This window comes from Lithobates pipiens, unplaced genomic scaffold (assembly GCF_037356315.1).
Source record: "Lithobates pipiens isolate NorthernLeopardFrog02 unplaced genomic scaffold, aLitPip1_a1.2 Scaffold_18, whole genome shotgun sequence".
NCBI classification, from domain to species: Eukaryota; Metazoa; Chordata; class Amphibia; order Anura; family Ranidae; genus Lithobates; species Lithobates pipiens.
This window is the reverse complement of record NW_027507758.1, coordinates 508,311,013-508,331,149: the sequence shown is the minus strand read 5'-3', so window position 1 is coordinate 508,331,149 and position 20,137 is coordinate 508,311,013. Positions and strand designations below refer to the sequence as shown.

Here is a 20,137-nt window from a genome sequence, read left to right as displayed (position 1 = left end):
ATGTCAAGCACTTTTGTGCAGCAGAGAATTACATTTTGCAACCCGAATTTGGGGCCACGTACTGTACAGAATCAAACTCCAATATCTCACAAGACATGATTCACTGGCACAGACACAAACCCTACAATGCCTGGATCACCTTAAAAAACAATATTGCAGAGACCCTCCTAAAGAGCCGTACTTGGCATCCCAAACTCCTTGCCACACCAGTTAAAATCGCAACTGACTAAAGGTCCAACCATTACTTATTCTCATAAAGGAATTTAATGATTTCATTTAGTTCCTAACTCATCTTTGATGTTTCTCATAATAGGAAACACTGTTTTTTTCCTCTGGCCTGACAATCTCTCTTTACAGAATTTGCTGTCTGCTAATCTCAATTCCTGTGGTAGCCCAGACTGTCCGTGAATTGTATGCTTATCTTCCTCCATGGGACCTGCCTTTCTGGAATGCATTACAGCTTCAACATTGCTTCACTTCTCTCTCCACTACAGAATTTAACCACTCATTGATGTACTTAGAGAGCCTGTGCACTAGCACTGAGCTATTGAGACATTATTTGTCTATTATACATACCCTACTAGTCTCCTCCAAACCGGAGGACCGACCCTCATTCATGACTGCCTTTTTATTTTATTCATAATTGGTAAACCCACGCAATACAGTCAGAGACATTTTCAGTCATTAGGAATTAGCTGACTTTCAAATGTCTGCTCCCGTACAAAGATTTATTTCTATCAGGAGATCCCTACCTTAACAAGATATGAAATTCATTGTTAGTTATCTTATATAGTCATTATATTGTACTTTTTGTCTCCACTGAGAATATGAATATGATGTGATGTTTTTTGGATAAGTTACCTTTACCCCTCCTGTACTGTATGCATGTTAAAAAATAAAGAATTTGAAAAAAAGACTATGGACTTCAAGAAAGAATATTTGGATCCCTGGGCATTGCCACCACATATGTAGAAGAGGTAAGTGAATTGAGGTAGATGGCGCTACCTATATATGGGGGAAACCTATTCCCTAATTTACAAACAAATATGTGCATCCTAACACGCTAAAGTGCTCAAATAATCAAATGATGGTACTACAATCATAAATATCAACATTTGATCTAAAAATAATAATGCAACCAAACCAATCATTAATGGCGTATATATAGTAAGTGACCAAAATGAATTACTCCTGTGTATAAAAAATTGAATACCAGAAAAGATTCCCAAATTCATCAGAAAAATTCATCAAGAAATTAATATGTGTATCACCAAACCATCCAAACAATGAAAAGTACAAAAACAGCGTGAAGTTGGTGAAGCTCCAAAATGACCAAGTGTTCAAACGATCAAGTGACTCTTGTGCTCAACAGATCAGGTGACTCATGTGCTCCCCCTTGTGGGTCCCCACTCACCAGCTCCTGATACCCCTGCAGGGGTGGTAGGCATATACGGATAACCATGGGTTGTCTCCCTTGGTGGCTTTTCCAGTGGTCTGCCAGTAGTCTATTGTGACATTCCTCACTAGCCTCTCCAGCTATTCCACCAGACCAGGATGCCCAAACCGGTCTCCTGCTGAGCACTTCACTGATCGCCGTATCCAAATAACTGATCAGTAGCTTCCCAAGATTAGATCCTCATAGGAAGAGATAAGGCTCCCATAGTGTAGTAGTAAAAAATACTTTATTTTAAAACTTAGAACTAAAAACAAAAACTTCCCAACAATGGGAAAAAAAACCTTAAAAAACTACAACAGCATATGGTCAAAATAATATGTAGGGGAAGCCGGTTCGCAGCGTGTACTTCAACTGCATTCCAGGCTCCCTACTTCCATACCAGAAATGACGTAAGTGCGTGGCTCTGGAGAGACACACAAGAATTCCACATGTGTAAGAATACATGCAAAATGTTTTCTATAGTGTAGGGCATCTATAAAGTGTAGTATTTGGAAGTATGCGGGTGACTTTAGCCGTGACGTCACCCGCCTGTTTTCAACGCTGATCTGTGCATGGATGGTTTCTGTGACTGTATGATTACTTTGTCTGCAACTCGGCACTGGAGCGCAGTGCCATACCATGTGAGTGTATTATTTTAAATCTGTTTTTTTAATAAATCTTGAAACGGAGAGCACTATTTGTTGCCCTTTTATATTTTTATATGTATTTCACTGGATTATGTTGGTATAAGGGACATGAGAAGGATTAACCCTTGGAACACCGATGTTGGAAAGCTGTTACCTGTGATTTACCCCTGGTGGGGACATGCCTGTTTGACCTGCCTGAGCTGTCAGGGGTCCATTGCCTAAGGTGAGAGTCCATCTTATCCTCCGGTGGAAGGGATCACATCATCACTTCTCATTTTGATTGAAAGAAGACACTCTGCACTTGTGGACTCTTGATACTTCCCTTATCTATTCTGCATTCTATTTATTTATTTATTTTTTAGTTTGTGTATCTGTGCTGTACTGTTGTATTTTTACCTATGTCCAATATGGCACCAGGATATTCTTGTTCAGTGCTTTAAGAGCATTTAAGTTTTAAAAAGTGTCCTTGTTAAAGGACTTCTTGCTGTGATTCTGGGATCCAGATGCCATGCGGTCATAACGTTTCTAGCTGAGCCAGTAGGAATGTCCAGGTTTCCTTCCAGCGGAGTCAGGGGGCTAGTTACATCATAAATTACTATTTTTTTGCAGACTGTAAAGAATGCTTTTAAGGATGTTCCTATGGTAGGAATAGAATATTAAAAAGAAGGGAGCAATTGCCTTTCAACCCAGGAGCAGGAGTTAAATGGAATTTGTGAAAACAGTTGTTCAATTTGGGTCCAAGCTTTAGATTTAAATAGACATCCCAGTCCACCATGCATGTAAGATGGCAGGCAAGCCAATGCCTCCCATTTATGTGGGCATTGTAGGAGTCAACATGCTTATTGTATGTAGTTTATTGTTTCCACAGGTACGGCTTGGAAAAGGTAGAAGCTCGATAAGGTATTCATTTTTAGGTTGGTGGCTCTTCAAACCTGGGAAATGTATCCTGCACATGCAGATCCTGTGTAATACGGATGAGGAGACAAAAGGGGTTGAGTGTGTAAAGATCTGATAGATCTGTGGGTAGCTTGATGACTAGATACGTAATAGCTCTAGGGTCCCACACAAAGAGGAAGTTAACTTTACAAGCGTTAACCATGTTCAGTGAGCTTGAGCGCTGCAGAATTTGAGTAGTTAATTGTGCAGTGCGACTATTGGTTGAAGTCATTAAAGGCAAGTAGTAGGTTGTGGGGGGGGTCTTAAAAGGTTGGGTCAGAAAAGACATAGGTTGTCCACAAATGCAGTGAAATAATATTTCATTAGAGGGTATGGAGAAGAAGTTGATGCCCATGTCGCTTTTGATTATGCACTGAAAGCATTCTAAAGCATTCATGCTGAAAGGTGGCATCCCTGCCTAGTGCCCTTATGGATGTGGAAAGTGTTTGTCAGCGTTTTATTTGCTGACAGTATACTCTTGATAAATAGTCATGATCCTGGAAATCATCTTGTTTTTCAGGCCCAAATGTCTGAGCTTGGCTGTCATATAATCCCATCCTACCCTGTCAAACACATTTTCCACTTTCATAGAAAGAAGAAACCCAAGGATAATTCCAGGCTGTACCCATTGATAAAGGTTGATGGCTTTGATAATGTTTTCCCAGGCTTCTCTTCCAGGTACGAAGTCCAGCTAATCTTTGATATTATTGCTAAAATTGGTTGGCTAGGGGGTACTGGGTGAGTTTTTATGTATATGTTCGGTAGAAATCTGAGTCTAAAGTTCTCACACAAACTGGGATCATTTTCCTATTTTGTAATGGCCATACTGTAGGCCTTCAAAAGGTGGGGGGGATGTAGAGATGATAGTGGTTGGGGGTCAAAGGCTCACATGAATTGAGGTATAAGAGTCTATTTAAAAGTTTTATAATTGTGAGGCATTAGGCTGCCAGGGCTCAGGCTTTTCTTCAGGTTTGATTTTGGTGATTGCCATGTGTACTTTTTCTAGCTGGAAAGGGAGTTCTAGGTTTGAAAAAAAGCTTTACAGGTAACTGCTGTTGTATTTTGACAAGAAAGAGTCCATTTTGGTTGCTTGTTGTGTGGCACTGGAAAGAGAGAGTGGTGTAGGGATCAACTTGTATAAGGGAATTGTAGTATTTTCTGAATTGCAGGGCAATATCTGCAGAGTTCCAGTGTTGAGTACCTACTGCATCTCAGATGTGATCTCTGGTGTGTGTTCCTGTCTTATCTTTGAGCACACATGCAAGTAGTTTGCCTGCTCATTGAAAAGATGACGCCAGAGAGTGAAGGTTCAATTGATGGGTGAGGCTATCTGTTTTTAGGATTCTGCCTTTATTTGCATTAGTAGTTTCAGAGATTCACCTCCTGATCACACACCTGTGGGCTTTCTATAGGGTTATAGTTGTGGAGTCAAGCATGTCATTGAGGGTGAAGTATTTATCAAGTTTTTGCTGGAGGTATAAAAGGCAAGTAGTGCTACTAAGGATTGAGGATTTAGTCTCCAGAAGGTGGGGGAGCTCTCCATAGGAGAGAAGGAGAAGGATATTGCAATTGGGGCATGGTGCGAAAAAACTTAGATTCAATAGTTGTATTTCTAAGGTTTGGTAAATCACACTGTAGATGTAGAGATTGACTAGTCTGGACTATCTATAATGGGGTGGAGTAGTGAGTGGATACTTTAGTGTCTGGATGCATAAGACGGCAAGTATGAACTCAGTGGAACGAGAGTTCTGTTTTGGTCTACTGTATGTGAGTTGGTATAGGGGAGGGAGGAACTACTTTATGTGTAATTATTACTGGTAGAAGCAGAACATTGAAGTGTCCACACAATATAAAAATTCCCTTGGCGAAGCTCTGGAGAGAGGCACAGATCTTCTTGGTAAAGGGAACTTTGTCTAATATCAGGGCAATCAATGTTAGCTAAAGTGATAGGTTTATCATTCATCTTCCCTTTCCAAAAAAAGGTAACAGCACTCCCAGCAGGGGCGGATCCTGGGGGGGGCAACGGGGGAATTGCCCCCCCCGAAAATATCACTGACTGCATTCCCGACCGAGTCTCTCTCTCTCACATCAGTATAATCAGCTGATCAGTGGTGCTGAGAGAAAGTTATGGTCATTACACCGCACTGGAGGGAGGGGGTGGGTGGAGCTGCGCTGCTGACTAGTGTTCCCTGCACTGGTTGCTAACACCTGTGCCGCCTGGCATGTAGCAACCAGTGACGCACCTGAGTGAGAGTGTTGGCTCCACCCACCTCCTCCCTCCATCTTCTCCACAGCACGGCGTGAACACAGGAAGAAGCAGTGACATCTGATGCTGCCGGCTGCACCTGCAGACAGACAGTACAATTAACAAATCCTGCTCATCTCCATTACTCCTGCATGGGAGCCCCTCCCCCCACCAGAGAACCAAAACATTATATAAAAGTGAGTAAAAGAATCAATTAATGTGTAAGATCGCAAAATCTTGTGTGCCATTACAGTATTTATGAAAAACAAATGCTGCCCTTTTAGTTTTGTTCAATCTAAACTCCTTTAGCTCTGGAAAGTTCTACCCCCCCCCCCCCCCCCATGAACAGGCCATTTTTTGCAATACTGCGCTGCATTACTGTAACTGACAATTGCGTGTCATGCAACACTGTACCCAAGTAAAATTGATGTCCTTTTTTCACACTAATAGCACTTTCTTTTGGTGATATTTATATTTTTTGCGATATAAACAAACTGACAATTTTGGAAAAATAGCAATATATATATATTTAGGCCAATATGTATTCTGCTACATATTTTTGGTAAAAAAAATCCTAATAAGTTATCGCATCTACAAAATAGGGGATAGATTTACAACATTTTTATTTATTTTTTACTAGTAATGGCAGCGATCAGTGATTTTTTTTTTGTGGGACTACAACATTGTGGCGGACAGATTGGACACCTAACTGACACTTTTGACAATTTTGTGGACCAGTGACACTAATACAGTGATCAGTGCTAAACATATGCACTGTCAATGTACTAATGACATTGGCTGGGAAGGGTTAACATCAGGGGTGATCAAAGGGTTAACTGTGTCCCCAGGGGGGGCTTTGTAGCTGTGTGGGGGATGGACTGACTACATACCTGGATATCAGGAACACAAGATAACTCTGTTCATCTCTGACAGAATGGCGATCTGCCTTGTTTGCATCAGCAGACCGCTGTTCCAGCTTTTTCGGGGAGTGATTGCATGTGGGTGCTTCCGCCGTTAGTTCCACTGGACCCGCTGATTGGCTCCCCCTCTGGCCAATCAGCATGCGTGCCTTTGCTGGCTATTGCACAACATAGCGTACAGGTTCACCTTCTTTTCTGGCAGTGCCCCTCCCGAGACTAGACTCTGGATCTGCCCCTGACTCGCGGTCCACCAGTTCCCCTCCAAAACAACTTAAATCATTTTAGAGACTAAGATTGAGAATCCCTTCCATTTTCTAAAAGGGTGGGGATTGTGAAATGGTTTTGTGCATCTTGGTCTGTTTGGTTATCTCTCCCTATTTGAAGTCTCTTGGATAAAGGCAATTTGAGTCCAAAGTCTGTCTATCTCTCCAAGAAGCTGTGATCTTTTTTCAGTCATATTAAAGCCTCTTGCATTGATAGTCATTTTCCCAGATAGGTGGGGCTACATAGGGACAGCGTTGGGCAACGCTGGAGTAGCTGTTTGAAGTAATTTCCGTAACTGGGGTGTCTTCCAATCCCAAAGGGTAGAACTCTACTGTGGGATTTTTAACTTAGCCAGCAAATCAAAGCATTCCTTCCCTTTTTAGTGAAAAGTTACCAATATCCATGCTTTCTTACTGTACTTTTTACCACTTTCAGACTTTGCTGGCTTAAGACCAGACCACTTTTTGCGATTCGGCACTGCTTCATTTTAACTGACAATTACACGGCCATGTGACATGGTTCCCAAACAAAATTGACATCCTTTTTTTCACACAAATAGAGCTTTCTTTTGGTGGTATTTGATCACCCCTGCGGTTTTTATTTTTTGCGCTATAAACAAAAATAGAGTGACAATTTTGAAATAAACGCATAATTTTTTACTTTTTGTTATAATAAATATCCCCAAAAATATATAAAAAAACATTTTTTCCCTCAGTTTAGGCTGATACGTATTCTTCTACATATTTTTGGTAAAAAAATCGCAATAAGTGATTATTGATTGGCTTGCGCAAAAGTTATAGCGTTTACAAAATAGGTGATAGTTTTATGGCATTTTTATTAATAATTTTTTTTTACTAGTAATGGCGGCGATTTTTATTGTGACTGCGACATTGTGGCGGACACATTGGACATTTTTGACACATTTTTGGGACCATTGTCATTTATACAGCAATCAATGCTATACAAATGCATTGATTCCTGTGTAAATGACACTGGCAGTGAATGGGTTGACCATGGGGTGGCAGTGTAGGGGTTAAGTGTTCCTAGGGGCGTGTTACTAACTGTGGGGGGCTGGGCTTTGTGTTAGTGAACACTGATCTCTGCTCCAATCACATGGAGCAGAGATCAGCGTCACTTGTTGCTAGGCAAAACGGGGAGATGCTGTTTACAATGGCATCTCCCCGTTCAGCCGCCCCGTGAGACGATCGCGGGTATCCCCGCGGCGATCGAGTCCGCGAGACCCGCGACCGGACTCACGGGGTCCCGACCGGCACGTGAGTGCACCACCAGTGGCGCGCTCGCGATGGCAGGGCGGCATTTAAAATGGATGCACCTGTACGCCAATATGCCTGCCCGTGCCATTCTGCCGACATACATCGGCGTGCGCCGGTCGGGAACTGATTAATAGGTTAAAAATCTCTGAGTTTGCTTTTTTTTTCTGTTCAGGTTAGCTGTATATTTTCAAGCCTGACAACTTATTGGAAGCATAAGGTGTATGTTCTAAGTTTTCACTGTCTACTCTTTGTGGTTGTAATGACTTATTTTTGCCCATGAAATAAAAAAAGTTTACTCCACTAAATTACCACTTTATATCAGTGAGAATGGTATGAAGCCACTGGATGTTGTGGTGTATCCCAGCATAAGAATGTTTGAGGCAAAAAGAGGTTTATTGTAATGCACACTTGTGAAGCACTACACAAACCATAAGTGGATTGGATTCAAGTTATATATATATATTGCTTTCCTAGGGTGGGCTGAAACCAAAACTCACAAAGAAAAAAAACAATTGTAGATTGCCATTAACATCTAAATGATTTAAAATGCGATGACAGCCTCTTTTTTATTGTACATAATTTTTTATTAAACGCTGTTCAAGTACTGATTATATTCTTGCTTTCCTCTGTAGCATCCATATTTTTACAGATCTGTAAAATCAAGAGGTAACTGACTCTGACAAGGTTTTTAATTCCATGTAAAAAGATCAATAGAGAGCAGTAATATAAAATGTCATTGGAAGAAATAGATATAAATCACACGCTTTTATTATTTTTCCATACTAAGTGACAGTTTTACCTCCATGCTAATTTATGATAAAAGACAACTTTTTTTATTCCGTTTTTTGCATTAACTGAAGAAATAAGGCAGAAGAGGATATTAAAATTGGCAATGTAAGCCAACAAAAAATATATTGAGAACTATAATGAAAATGAATAATTAGAAAAAGCAGTAGAAAGTGTTCCTAAAATGTAAGTGAATTACTAATGTATGGTTATAATTCTAGGATGCTGCCAACTCCACTAGGAGTAGATGTGTGACCATTTATTATTAGTGCTATTAAATATTTGGGTTAAAGCGGAGTTCCACCCACTTTTACTACCTTTACATGGCAGGTACATGAGACTTTATCTTAAAGGAAAGAGCGCCCCTCCACCACTCAATTTTGAATAATTATTTTATTTTTTATTTATTTTGCTTACCTTTTCTGAAGTACTGAGTGTACTTCTGTCCTAGTTCAGCCACGACCCAAGGTGTCATTTCCTCTCCTCCCCTGCTGCCTTCTGGGACTTGTGTGTCTCCCAGAAGACAATGGGGCCATTCAGAAAGTGCCGCGTGACTCACGCATGCACAGTATGAAATAAGGCAGTGAAGCCTCTGCTGCTGGTTTCCCATGGTTGGAATGGTGGCTGGCACTTGCACCCGATCCGCTGCATGGATCAGCCTCAAGGGGGCTGGCATCATGGGCTCCCTGGACAGGTAAGTGTCCTTATTAAAAGTTATCAGCTACAGTGTTTGGTTCCCGACCGCCACATGTACTTATACATGGTCAGAATGGCACTGCTGCGCAAATGGGCATACCTGTACATCCCTTTGAATTTTCCACCATGCCATCGCGTGCGCACCGCCAGCGGTGTTCGCACGCACCGGCCGCAAGCTCCGTGAGTAGGATCGTGGGTCCTGCAGACTTGATGATCGTGGGGATACCCGCAATTGTTTCACAGAGTGGAGGAATGGGGAAATGCTATTTTAAAGAAGCATTTCCCCATTCTGCCTCATGAAACTGTCACTGATCACTGCTCCCTGTAATTGGGAGCGGTGATCAGTGATGTATCACACGTAGCCCCTCCCCCCACAGTTATAATCACTCACCCTTAACCCCTACAAGGCCACCTAGTGTTAATCCCTTCACTGCCAGTCTCATTTACACAGTAATAAATGCATTTTTAACCGCACTGATCACTATATAAATGTGAACAGTCTCAAATATGTGTAAAAATTGTCCGATGTGTCCGCCATAATGTTGCAGTCATGATAAATGATCGTCGCTATTACTAGTTTAAAAAATTAAAAATAAAAATGCCATAAAACTATCCCTTATTTTGTAGATGCTATAACTTTTGCGCAAGCCAATCAATAAATGCTTATTGCGATTTTATTACCAAAAATATGTAGAAGAATACATATCGGCCTAAACTGAGGAAACATTTTTTTTTTAAATATTTTTGGGGATATTTATTATAGCTAAAAGTAAAAAATAATGCGTTTTTTTCAAAATTGACGCTATTTTTTGTTTATAGTGCAAAAAATAAAAAACGCAGAGGTGATAAAATACCATCAAAAGAAAGATCTATTTGTGGGAAAAAAAGGACGTCTGTTTTGTTTGAGACGCAGTGCTGAATTTTCAGCCCCGAACCATTTGGCCAGCCAAATGGTCCAGGGCTGAAGTGGTTAAAGAAAAAAATGTTTGCAGCTGGAACACCACTTTAAGAATTAATAATTAAAGCAATATTCTATTAATATACCCATATTTTTCCTTGCCTAATAATAATTGTATATTGCTTTCCATTAGTTATCCAATACAAAACTAACGATACAAACATGAATCTGATGAGAACTCTTGGATATGTTGCAGTTCCCCAATGAGATAAAATAACATTTTCTCTATTTTATCTTTGCTTGTCAGTATCAGAATTAGTAGTATATAATCCAAATAGAATTCTGTGTTTTATTATATTGGGGACTACAAAATAAGTGAACTTGTATTTTGATGCAAATTTAGGACTTGCATTGTTCTCTTGCTTCTGACGCACGTTAAAACGCATGTCAGATGCAGGTCAACAGATTCCTATTTGCCTTCAATAGATCAGTGTAGATTGCAAATCAGAGGCTGTGCTTGACCTGATTTGCATTGTATTGCATTTGCCGCAGACACAAGTACATCTTGGCAATTTGAATGCAAGGTAAAGCAGGCCAACATGGCATTTTCATGTCAAACGCTGCCTTTTGCATTCAAAGGCATGAATTAAAAGGAAAAAATTAAAAATAATGTTCACACCTGCTTAAGCCTTTGTGCTATAAAGCCTATAAGGGAAAGTACAAAAATATATTGACAAGCAGGTAATTGCCTTTAAAACTACAATTCTTTTTGTTTTTAAATAGTTTTACTGAATTCCCAGGTAGTGAGCAAAATTGTCGCTGCATAGAGAAACATAAACAGTTAACATAGATCTTACAGCAATATTCATTTTCTACCACCATTAGGTATAGCTCTGACCCAAATTCTTCAACACTCTGACAGATGGATAATCGTTCATAAGAAAGCAATCATTTCATCTAACTTTTTTCTATTTTCCATTAAAAATTATATTCTGGATTTGGCAGGAAGAGTAGGAGAAAGTAATCACTAAATTATAGGGGTGGAGTGTAATAACTGTTTAATGTGCTTCCTTTTTAGGTAGATTTCAAACATTAAAATGCAGTCAAATAATGAATGAAGTTTAGGCATGTTAGAAAAAAAAAAACCTCTACAGATAAGTAATATTTCTCCATAAGTTAAAGTGTTACTAAACCCAGGACCCAGGATTCACTACATCTGGTCCACCATAGTACACAGAACATGGAAATGCAATTATTTCAGTAAATGGACATGTGCAATTAGTTTCATTTCAAATTCGTTTTTTTGATTTGGAAATATCCTAATTAATGAAAAATCCGTTGAACAAATTTTTCACAATATTCATAAACTATAATATTGTAAAATTCTAAAATTTGTAAATTTGAAAATCTGAAATAATAACTAACTAACAGACATGTGCAGAGTAAAATATTTCGTTTCGGAATTTCGTTTTCGTCTGAAAACTTAATTTATTTAGTTACTCCCGAAATTCGTTTTTATTTATTTCATTTTTCGTTCAAAAATTGCATTCGTCCGAAAATCCACATGAATCACGGTCGAATCTGTCTTTGAAGGCTTATGGTGTCTGTCGAATGTATAAAGAAGATTCGACGGAGCTAGTATATAGCATACTTTAGAACCCTATTAAAGTCTATGGGACTCCAACGTTCAAAATCTAAAGTGCTCATTTTAAAGGCTAATTTGCAAGTTACTGTCCTAAAAAGTGTTTGGGGACCCGGGTCCTGCCCCAGGGGACATGGATCAATGCAAAAAAAAGTTTTAAAAACGGCCGTTTTTTCGGGAGCAGTGATTTTAATAATGATTAAAGTGAAACAATAAAAGTGTAATATTCCTTTAAATTTCGTAGGGGGGGGTTGTCTATAGTATGCCTGTGAAGGGGCGCATGTTTCTGGTGCTTAGAATTGTCCCTGCACAAAGTGTCATTTATGCAGGAAAAAAAGTCCTTTAAAATCACTCGCAGCTATAATGAATTGTCGGCTCCCGTAATACAGAGAACACTCATTGAAAGTCATTGATAAAAAAATAAATAAATAAATAAATAAAAAAGCGTGGGGGTCCCCCAAATTCAATTACCAGGCCCTTCAGGTCTGGTATGGATATTAAGGGGAACCCTGCCTCAAATTTAAGAAAAAATTTGACGTGGGGTTCCCCCTAAATATCCATAACCAGACCCTTCAGGTCTGGTATGGATATTAAGGGGAACCCCGCGTCAAATTAAAAAAAAAATTGACGTGGGGTTCCCCCTAAAAATCCATACCAGACCCTTTATCCGAGCACGCAACCTGGCAGGCCGCAGGAAAAGAGGGGGGGACGAGAGAGCGGCCCCCCCTCCCTCCTGAACCGTACCAGGCCACATGCCCTCAACATTGGGAGGATGCTTTGGGGGTCTGTGACCCCTCAAAGCACCTTGTCCCCATGTTGATGAGGACAAGGGCCTCATCCCCACAACCCTGGCCGGTGGTTGTGGAGGTCTGCGGGCGGGGGGCTTATCAGAATCTGGAAGCCCCCTTTAACAAGGGGACCCCCAGATCCCGGCCCCCCCCCTGTTTGAAATGGTAAGGGGGTACAAAAGTACCCCTACCATTTCACAAAGAAAGTGTAAAAAATGTTTAAATAAAACAAACACACTTTTGAAAAATTCCTTTATTAAAAATAAAAAAATAAAAAAAAGATTCCAGCGGCGGTAATCCACTCTTGCTATCCATCGACGGACGGTCATATCTCCAGCGATGTCTCATGTCATCCAGCGCAGCGCAGCATCCTTCTTCTGTCTCCGTGGAGGAGACACTACAGACATTCCGGCGACTGACGTTTGTTATATACGGAGGGCGGGGCCACCCGTCACCTGACCCCGCCCCCCTCTGACGCAAGGGGAAACCCGGGGTTCCCTGTGACGTAGGGGTGACCCCGCCCCCCTCTGATGTAACGGAAACCTGCCTGTGTTACATCAGAGGGGTGCGGGTCACCCCTACGTCACAGGGAACCCCGGGTTTCCCCTTGCGTCAGAGGGGGGCGGGGTCAGGTGACGGGTGGCCCCGCCCTCCGTATATAACAAACGTCAGCCGCCGGAATGCCTGTAGTGTCTCCTCCACGGAGACAGAAGAAGGATGCTGCGCTGCGCTGGATGATATTAGACATCGCTGGAGATATGACCGTCCGTCGATGGATAGCAAGAGTGGATTACCGCCGCTGGAATCTTTTTTTTATTTTTTTATTTTTAATAAAGGAATTTTTCAAAAGTGTGTTTGTTTTATTTAAACATTTTTTACACTTTCTTTGTGAAATGGTAGGGGTACTTTTGTACCCCCTTACCATTTCAAACAGGGGGGGGGCCGGGATCTGGGGGTCCCCTTATTAAAGGGGGCTTCCAGATTCTGATAAGCCCCCCGCCCGCAGACCTCCACAACCACCGGCCAGGGTTGTGGGGATGAGGCCCTTGTCCTCATCAACATGGGGACAAGGTGCTTTGAGGGGTCACAGACCCCCAAAGCATCCTCCCAATGTTGAGGGCATGTGGCCTGGTACGGTTCAGGAGGGAGGGGGGGCCACTCTCTCGTCCCCCCCTCTTTTCCTGCGGCCTGCCAGGTTGCGTGCTCGGATAAAGGGTCTGGTATGGATTTTTAGGGGGAACCCCACGTCAATTTTTTTTTAAATTTGACGCGGGGTTCCCCTTAATATCCATACCAGACCTGAAGGGTCTGGTTATGGATATTTAGGGGGAACCCCACGTCAATTTTTTTCTTAAATTTGAGGCAGGGTTCCCCTTAATATCCATACCAGACCTGAAGGGCCTGGTAATTGAATTTGGGGGACCCCCACGCTTTTTTTTTTTATTATTTATTTATTTATTTTTTTATCAATGACTTTCAATGAGTGTTCTCTGTATTACGGGAGCCGACAATTCATAATAGCTGCGAGTGATTTTAAAGGACTTTTTTTCCTGCATAAATGACACTTTGTGCAGGGACAATTCTAAGCACGGGAAACATGCGCCCCTTCACAGGCATACTATAGACAACCCCCCCCCCCTACGAAATTTAAAGGAATATTACACTTTTATTGTTTCACTTTAATCATTATTAAAATCACTGCTCCCGAAAAAACGGCCGTTTTTAAAACTTTTTTTTGCATTGATACATGTCCCCTGGGGCAGGACCCGGGTCCCCAAACACTTTTTAGGACAGTATCTTGCAGAATCTTTTCTCTCTGTCAAATCTTTTTTCTCTGTCGAATATTTTCTCTATATAATCTTGGACTAATAGAGGTAAGGTTAGGCACATTCGAACACAGGTTCTATAGACACAGATTGTTGTCAGAGTCATGTCGAATCTCCTATTCTATATCGAACTGTTGTAACAATGAAAACGAAAATAAAGCATTTATTTATGTCGGATCTTTCGTTTTTCGGATTTTGTGCTTTCGTTATCGTTTGTCAAAACGAAAACGAAAATAGCTGAAATTCGGACGAAAATGCATTCGGACGAAAACGAATGCACATGTCTACTAACTAATAATAACTTAACTATTAGTAACTAATACATTATAGGTATTGTAATTTCCTTTCAAATTTGGCTGTTAGTGAAATTTGGCTGATATGAATTTATTCTCAGTTACGAATTATCTGAAATAATGAATGTCGTATCTAAACAAATGGAACATAACAAATGAATAATAATAATAAATGACAATAATAATAAAAACATATTATTATTATTTATTATTAATTAGTTATTGGACTTTCCAAGATGGCGGCCTTGTCCCTATGATGCTTCACGTCTGAGGTACATGCGCCGTCCTTCACCCTTGACGTGTGCGCAGTGGCATTCCTTATTGTGCCCGTGACTTGCCGCCGAGTCAGAGAGGAACTATTTAAATGGCAGCTACGTGCCTCCACACTCTGCTTGAGACATCCTGCATAGGAGAGTTGATATCCTTCCTGGGTCTCGTGTACCTGTCATGTAAATTTCTCGGTAAGACGCACTGTTTATGCACATTTAACCATCCGACTGCCTTGGTATTATTCGAACTTCATTAGGTTTATATGTTATACTCTATATTATCTAGAGGTCCATCCCGCAAATGGTGTCTGGTTTTTCCAAATCTTTTTATTTTGATGTCCGGTATCAGGTCAAATACATTTATTTATCTGCTGATCAGTCATTCCTCAGCAGTACCAGTTTAAACCTCTATTGATTCAACCCCATTGTAAATCAAGGTAACTATTTTCTCCTCAAATTATATGGTCAGGAGCTATATATTTATCTCTACTTTCATCTTGATAGATAATTTAACTCATGTTCTATAGGCTTATCTATATATTTATTTTTAGAAATATCACGGGTATAGCTCTTATCTGCAAGCAGCCAAGGTGGCAGAGCTGGATTGATGGGATGTCAAATGCACTGACTGAATTCATTTTTCTGTATATACTTTTCATGGACTTAAAGCATTCTTGGTGAGGTTTGGTCTCTTTTTTTGTGTCCACATGTTTCCATGCCCTTATGTTTTTATACTACTGCTTTTTTTTTTATACATTTTGCATAGTTCCCTCTAAACTTCATGCCAATTTGCATGTTTTTTCATGTTAATGTATTATGTAATACTTTCATGAGATACTTACCCAATGTTTTGTTACCTATAGTATAAAAAGCATCACACCAGCAATCTCCTGAAGAAACTCTATCGAGCGAAACATGTCGAGAGTGGTAGTGCTTTGCTTGTATATGCTTTACTAGATAAATTATCTTTTGATATGATGTACCTTTTTTTTCTCATGTTTTGATTTTCTTTAATAAAACTCTAAATGTTATGCTACCTAATGAGTCTTGATCTCTATACCTAACACCCTCAAAATCCTGAGGTTTGTTACCTCTTTACCCCTTTCTCCAATTATTTGAATTTTCTTCATATTTGGGATTTTGATCTCTCCATCTTGCTTTTCATTATAGCCTCTTTACACAATTCAAAGAATTAACCCCTTAGGTTCCACAGTGAGTATAACAAGCATGCTTTACTGCATATACAGACTGATGTTAGTGTTGTGAGTTTAGTAACACTTTTAAGCTGAACTCCTGGAAACTATTTAAAAGAAACCTTTACATACGCAATCAGTCATTGTTAATCTTATTTCTAAAAATGCTAATTATTTAGCTGTCATGCTAGTATTGGAGGAGAGTTACGAAAACTGGCGCACACAGATTTTGGTGCAGCTGTGCATAGTAATCAATCAGCCTCCAGGTTTCAGCCCTCATTCACATTGAAGCGATTTTTCATTTGATTTGATAGGTCAGCCTATTGCCAGCACCAATCGGTCTGATGCCAAATTTGCGGTGCCGCAACAATTTGCAAAAGTAATTTCAGCACTACTTTTGCGTATTTCAGGTGCAGCTTCAGAAGGCATCTGTGCACAGCTGTTTTTCCAATCGCACCCGAAGTCACATAGACATGCAGCTTTGAAATTGTGCAGCTTCAGATGAAGTCTCACAATTTTAATGTCATGTTCAGCATGAACGAGGGCTCAATGTCAAAGCTTAATTGGACAAGCTGGAGTTGGAAGCTGTTTGGTTACCATGCACAGCTGGACCAGATTCTGTGTGCACCAATTTTAGTAAATCTCCCCTTAGTGCCTTCGGTACTTTCTGAGCCTCTGATTTTATGATTAACATACTTCTTACAGGCTAGAGCCAGAGACTGCCAGAAAACGAATACTCTAATGCCCCGTACACACGAGAGGACTTATGTCCGACAGACTTCCAAAGGAGTTCTGCCGGAGTTCCGACGGAGTTCTGACAGACTTTTCGGCCGAACGGACTTGGCCACACACGATCACACTAAACTCCGACGGATTCGAACGTGATGACGTACGACCCGACTCGAATAAGGAAGTTCATAGCCAGTAGCCAATAGCTGCCCTAGCGTCGGTTTTAGTCCGTCGGAGTAGCACACACACGAGCGAATTTTTCGAAGGGGACCGGGTCCGGCGGAGTTCCGTCGGGAAAATTTGAAGCATGCTTCATTTCTAAAGTCCGTCAGACTTTAGCAAAGCTAAAGTCCGTTGCAGCCCACACACGATCGGATAGTCTGACGGACTCAGTCCGTCGGAGTTTGGATGTCGAAAAGTCCGCTCGTGTGTACGGGGCATAAGAAGGAGGTCAGCAATTGCAGCCTTCAATTTTTTCTCATTTCATGTTTTTTTTTAATACCTAGACATCCTAGTTTTGTAGATCAATGTTCTCAGACACAGTTTCCTGTGCAGAGAAAATAGCAGTGGTGGCCCGTCTATTAGGGGTGCACAGGCACCACCACCCCTATCCATGCACCCGGCCCCTTAATCTACATGCAGAGCTCTGGATGCACAGATTCCAATGTTTAGTTTGGAAACATGAGATTAGAGCCAGAGGCTCTAATAGGCTTCAAAAAAGGGTGGACTCGGGGCACAGAGCACTGCGGCCTGAGCCCACCCAATGAATATTCGCTATTGTCACACTGATCCTCCTTCTGGCCAATCAGGAAGCAGGTCCTGAGGCCCATCCCCCAATTAGCTGAAAGGACAGTCGATCCTATTGGATGCCTAGGAGGAGGAGGGAGGGGATGCATGGCGAAAGCTGCTGTGATGCAGAGGAGGAGAAGACATGATGGAAGCTGCCGCCCACCACCTGTGGAAGTGCTGCCCAACCACGACCTAGATGAGGTAAGTGTGGGGCTGGACCGAACAACTGACCACCCGTCGACCCAACCCGAATGATTGGTTGACCAACCAACAGCATGGAGGGGATTGCTTGCCGCTCCCCAAAACAAAAACACCAGTCACCACTGGAGAACAGTATTCTAAATTCTGTTTTAGAATCAGTTCTAAAAATGTGTTGTCATTGGCAGCCATTGGTCTACACTAATAATTATGAACTAATAAGCATGGTTCCCAATCATGGTGATCACATGAGGTTTGTTCAAAAAACTGTATTGCACTGTGACAGCTGCAGCCTTGTGACTTCACTGGTCATTGTATCTCCCTTTGTGTGAAGCATAGTACCACACTCTGTTTTAAGATTTTTTTTTTTTTAAGTTTACAAAATATATACACACATTTGTGCATGAAAATGTTTTTGCTCATTTGTCATAGAATAAAAAGAAAAAAAAAAATAAGAAGCATATTTTTAAAACATTGTTTTGAATAAAAAGTGTGTTTCTAAAAAAGTTAAAGATTATTTAAATTAGTCATAGATTTATTACTGGTGGTACAAAATGTGGTTTAAAAAATGTATCTATACATGTATTCATTAAAAAGTATTTAAATGTATTGTTACATTGACTAGTATCAGTACCTGAACATGCCTTGATATCAGTATCTTTTTATCACAAGAGGGAGAGATGCTACTTTTAGACTATACGTATGTTGCTGCAATTTTCATGTGTTGCTATTGCAGCCAATTGGGGTGTGCTATGTGCATCTCAGCCTATAATGAACATGCTTAGAGGAGGTGATAGCAACTAAATGATCTCAGCATTCTCATCAACAAGCTGATTCTCTTTCATACTCCAACACTTACAGCTAGGAGTAAAGTGGGCCATTTATATGGAGCACATGATTCAGATCAAATAGAGCTTTGAAGCATAATAATATTCAAATAACGAATTTTGCTGGTGTTCCAAATTAGGCATCTATGTGTTTTTTTTTTTTTTTTTTTTTTTTTTTATCATCATGTGGAAAATACACATTCTGTAAATATTTTCAGCTATTAATCAGACAGAACACTTACATTTGTACTTTGCTCGGTTCCACTGACACAAACCACGTCTTGCTTCTGTATGGTTAGTGTATCTTTAGTGAGTCTGAGTCGTACATCACAAGCATTTTCTGAACCTTCATTATACAGCTGTGCAAAACCAGTTTTAGTCTGTGAAAAAAAAATGGATTGGTCAATAAGTAAATGAACAGTAAATGTACAGTTCCACATCACTTCAGTATGAAATACAGCAATGGGTTGACAGATATTGGGATTGTTTTTCTATTTTTAATCCAGGATCCATAATAAAATACTGCATGGTTTAGCAATCATGATAACAAGCTATGTCTTCAGCAACATGTTTGCTAAACTGATTTACTTGTTGATTTCCTTAAGATCTTTTTTGAGAAAGAGAAACTGTATTTGTTTTGGTTCAGTTTTAATTCTGCTGTTTTTGTAAAGGTATAGGTACAATCTTTGTTTAACAAATAAACATGTAATATATGACAAATGATTTCCAGAGCATGATGGGTTAACTAGAGGGATAGCATGTCAAAGGAAGCTTGACTTGCCTGATTAAAACCTGGTAAAGAGCCCTCTGATAGGGGATGAATCACTCCTGTAATAACCCATTGGAGCTTCTGCAAACCACATGCCTTTTCAGCACAGTTAAATGCTGAAATAACTGAATATGTGAAAAGACTCTAGCTCAGTCTGCTGGTTGGATACACAGATGCTTTATATTAAAATGCAGTATTTCATATTTACTTGACTAAATAAAAAGTAAACTGATTTTTCAATTGTATAGTCCTGAGCATATTGGCCATACCGCAGCGGTGAAGCCTTCGCTAGTGACTGATCATGCTAAAGCAGAGCAGGAATTATTCCCCAGATGCATTACAAAAAGCACCTCATGCTGAAGCTATGCAGACGAGTCACTCACTCTCCTTTTAGTGTGTCCAACTCAACATGCTTTCTTTTGCCATGAACTTTCCACTACTGTGTTCCCAGTTTTTCATGGGATGGACATTACTAGTAACTGAAGGGAACTCGCTGCTGCAGGTGAGATGCATAAGCCTAATGGAATCCATGCGTGAGTTCAAGCCCCAGATCGCCTCCGTAAGCAGTATCCAGATATTTTTTGAAAAATCACACGGTAGCACCGCAGGACACCACCAAAGTGCAAAGTAGACACGTTTCACACAATAAAGATGTGCTTAATGTGTGAAACGCATCTACTTTGCACTTTGTTATTGTGTGAAACACGACTACC

At 40.5% G+C, this 20,137-nt stretch overlaps 1 protein-coding gene across 2 annotated transcripts in view; it reads right to left on the bottom strand.

Annotated features, from left to right (window-relative positions):
- Positions 1–20,137, bottom strand: part of SNTG2 (syntrophin gamma 2) — a 787,936-nt gene that overhangs the window by 421,622 nt on the left and 346,177 nt on the right. For both annotated transcript variants that reach the window (XM_077488701.1, XM_077488702.1), the window contains exon 2: positions 18,898–19,035. In XM_077488701.1, coding sequence (XP_077344827.1) covers positions 18,898–19,035 — 138 coding nt within the window. The remainder of the gene's footprint in view (positions 1–18,897; positions 19,036–20,137) is intronic.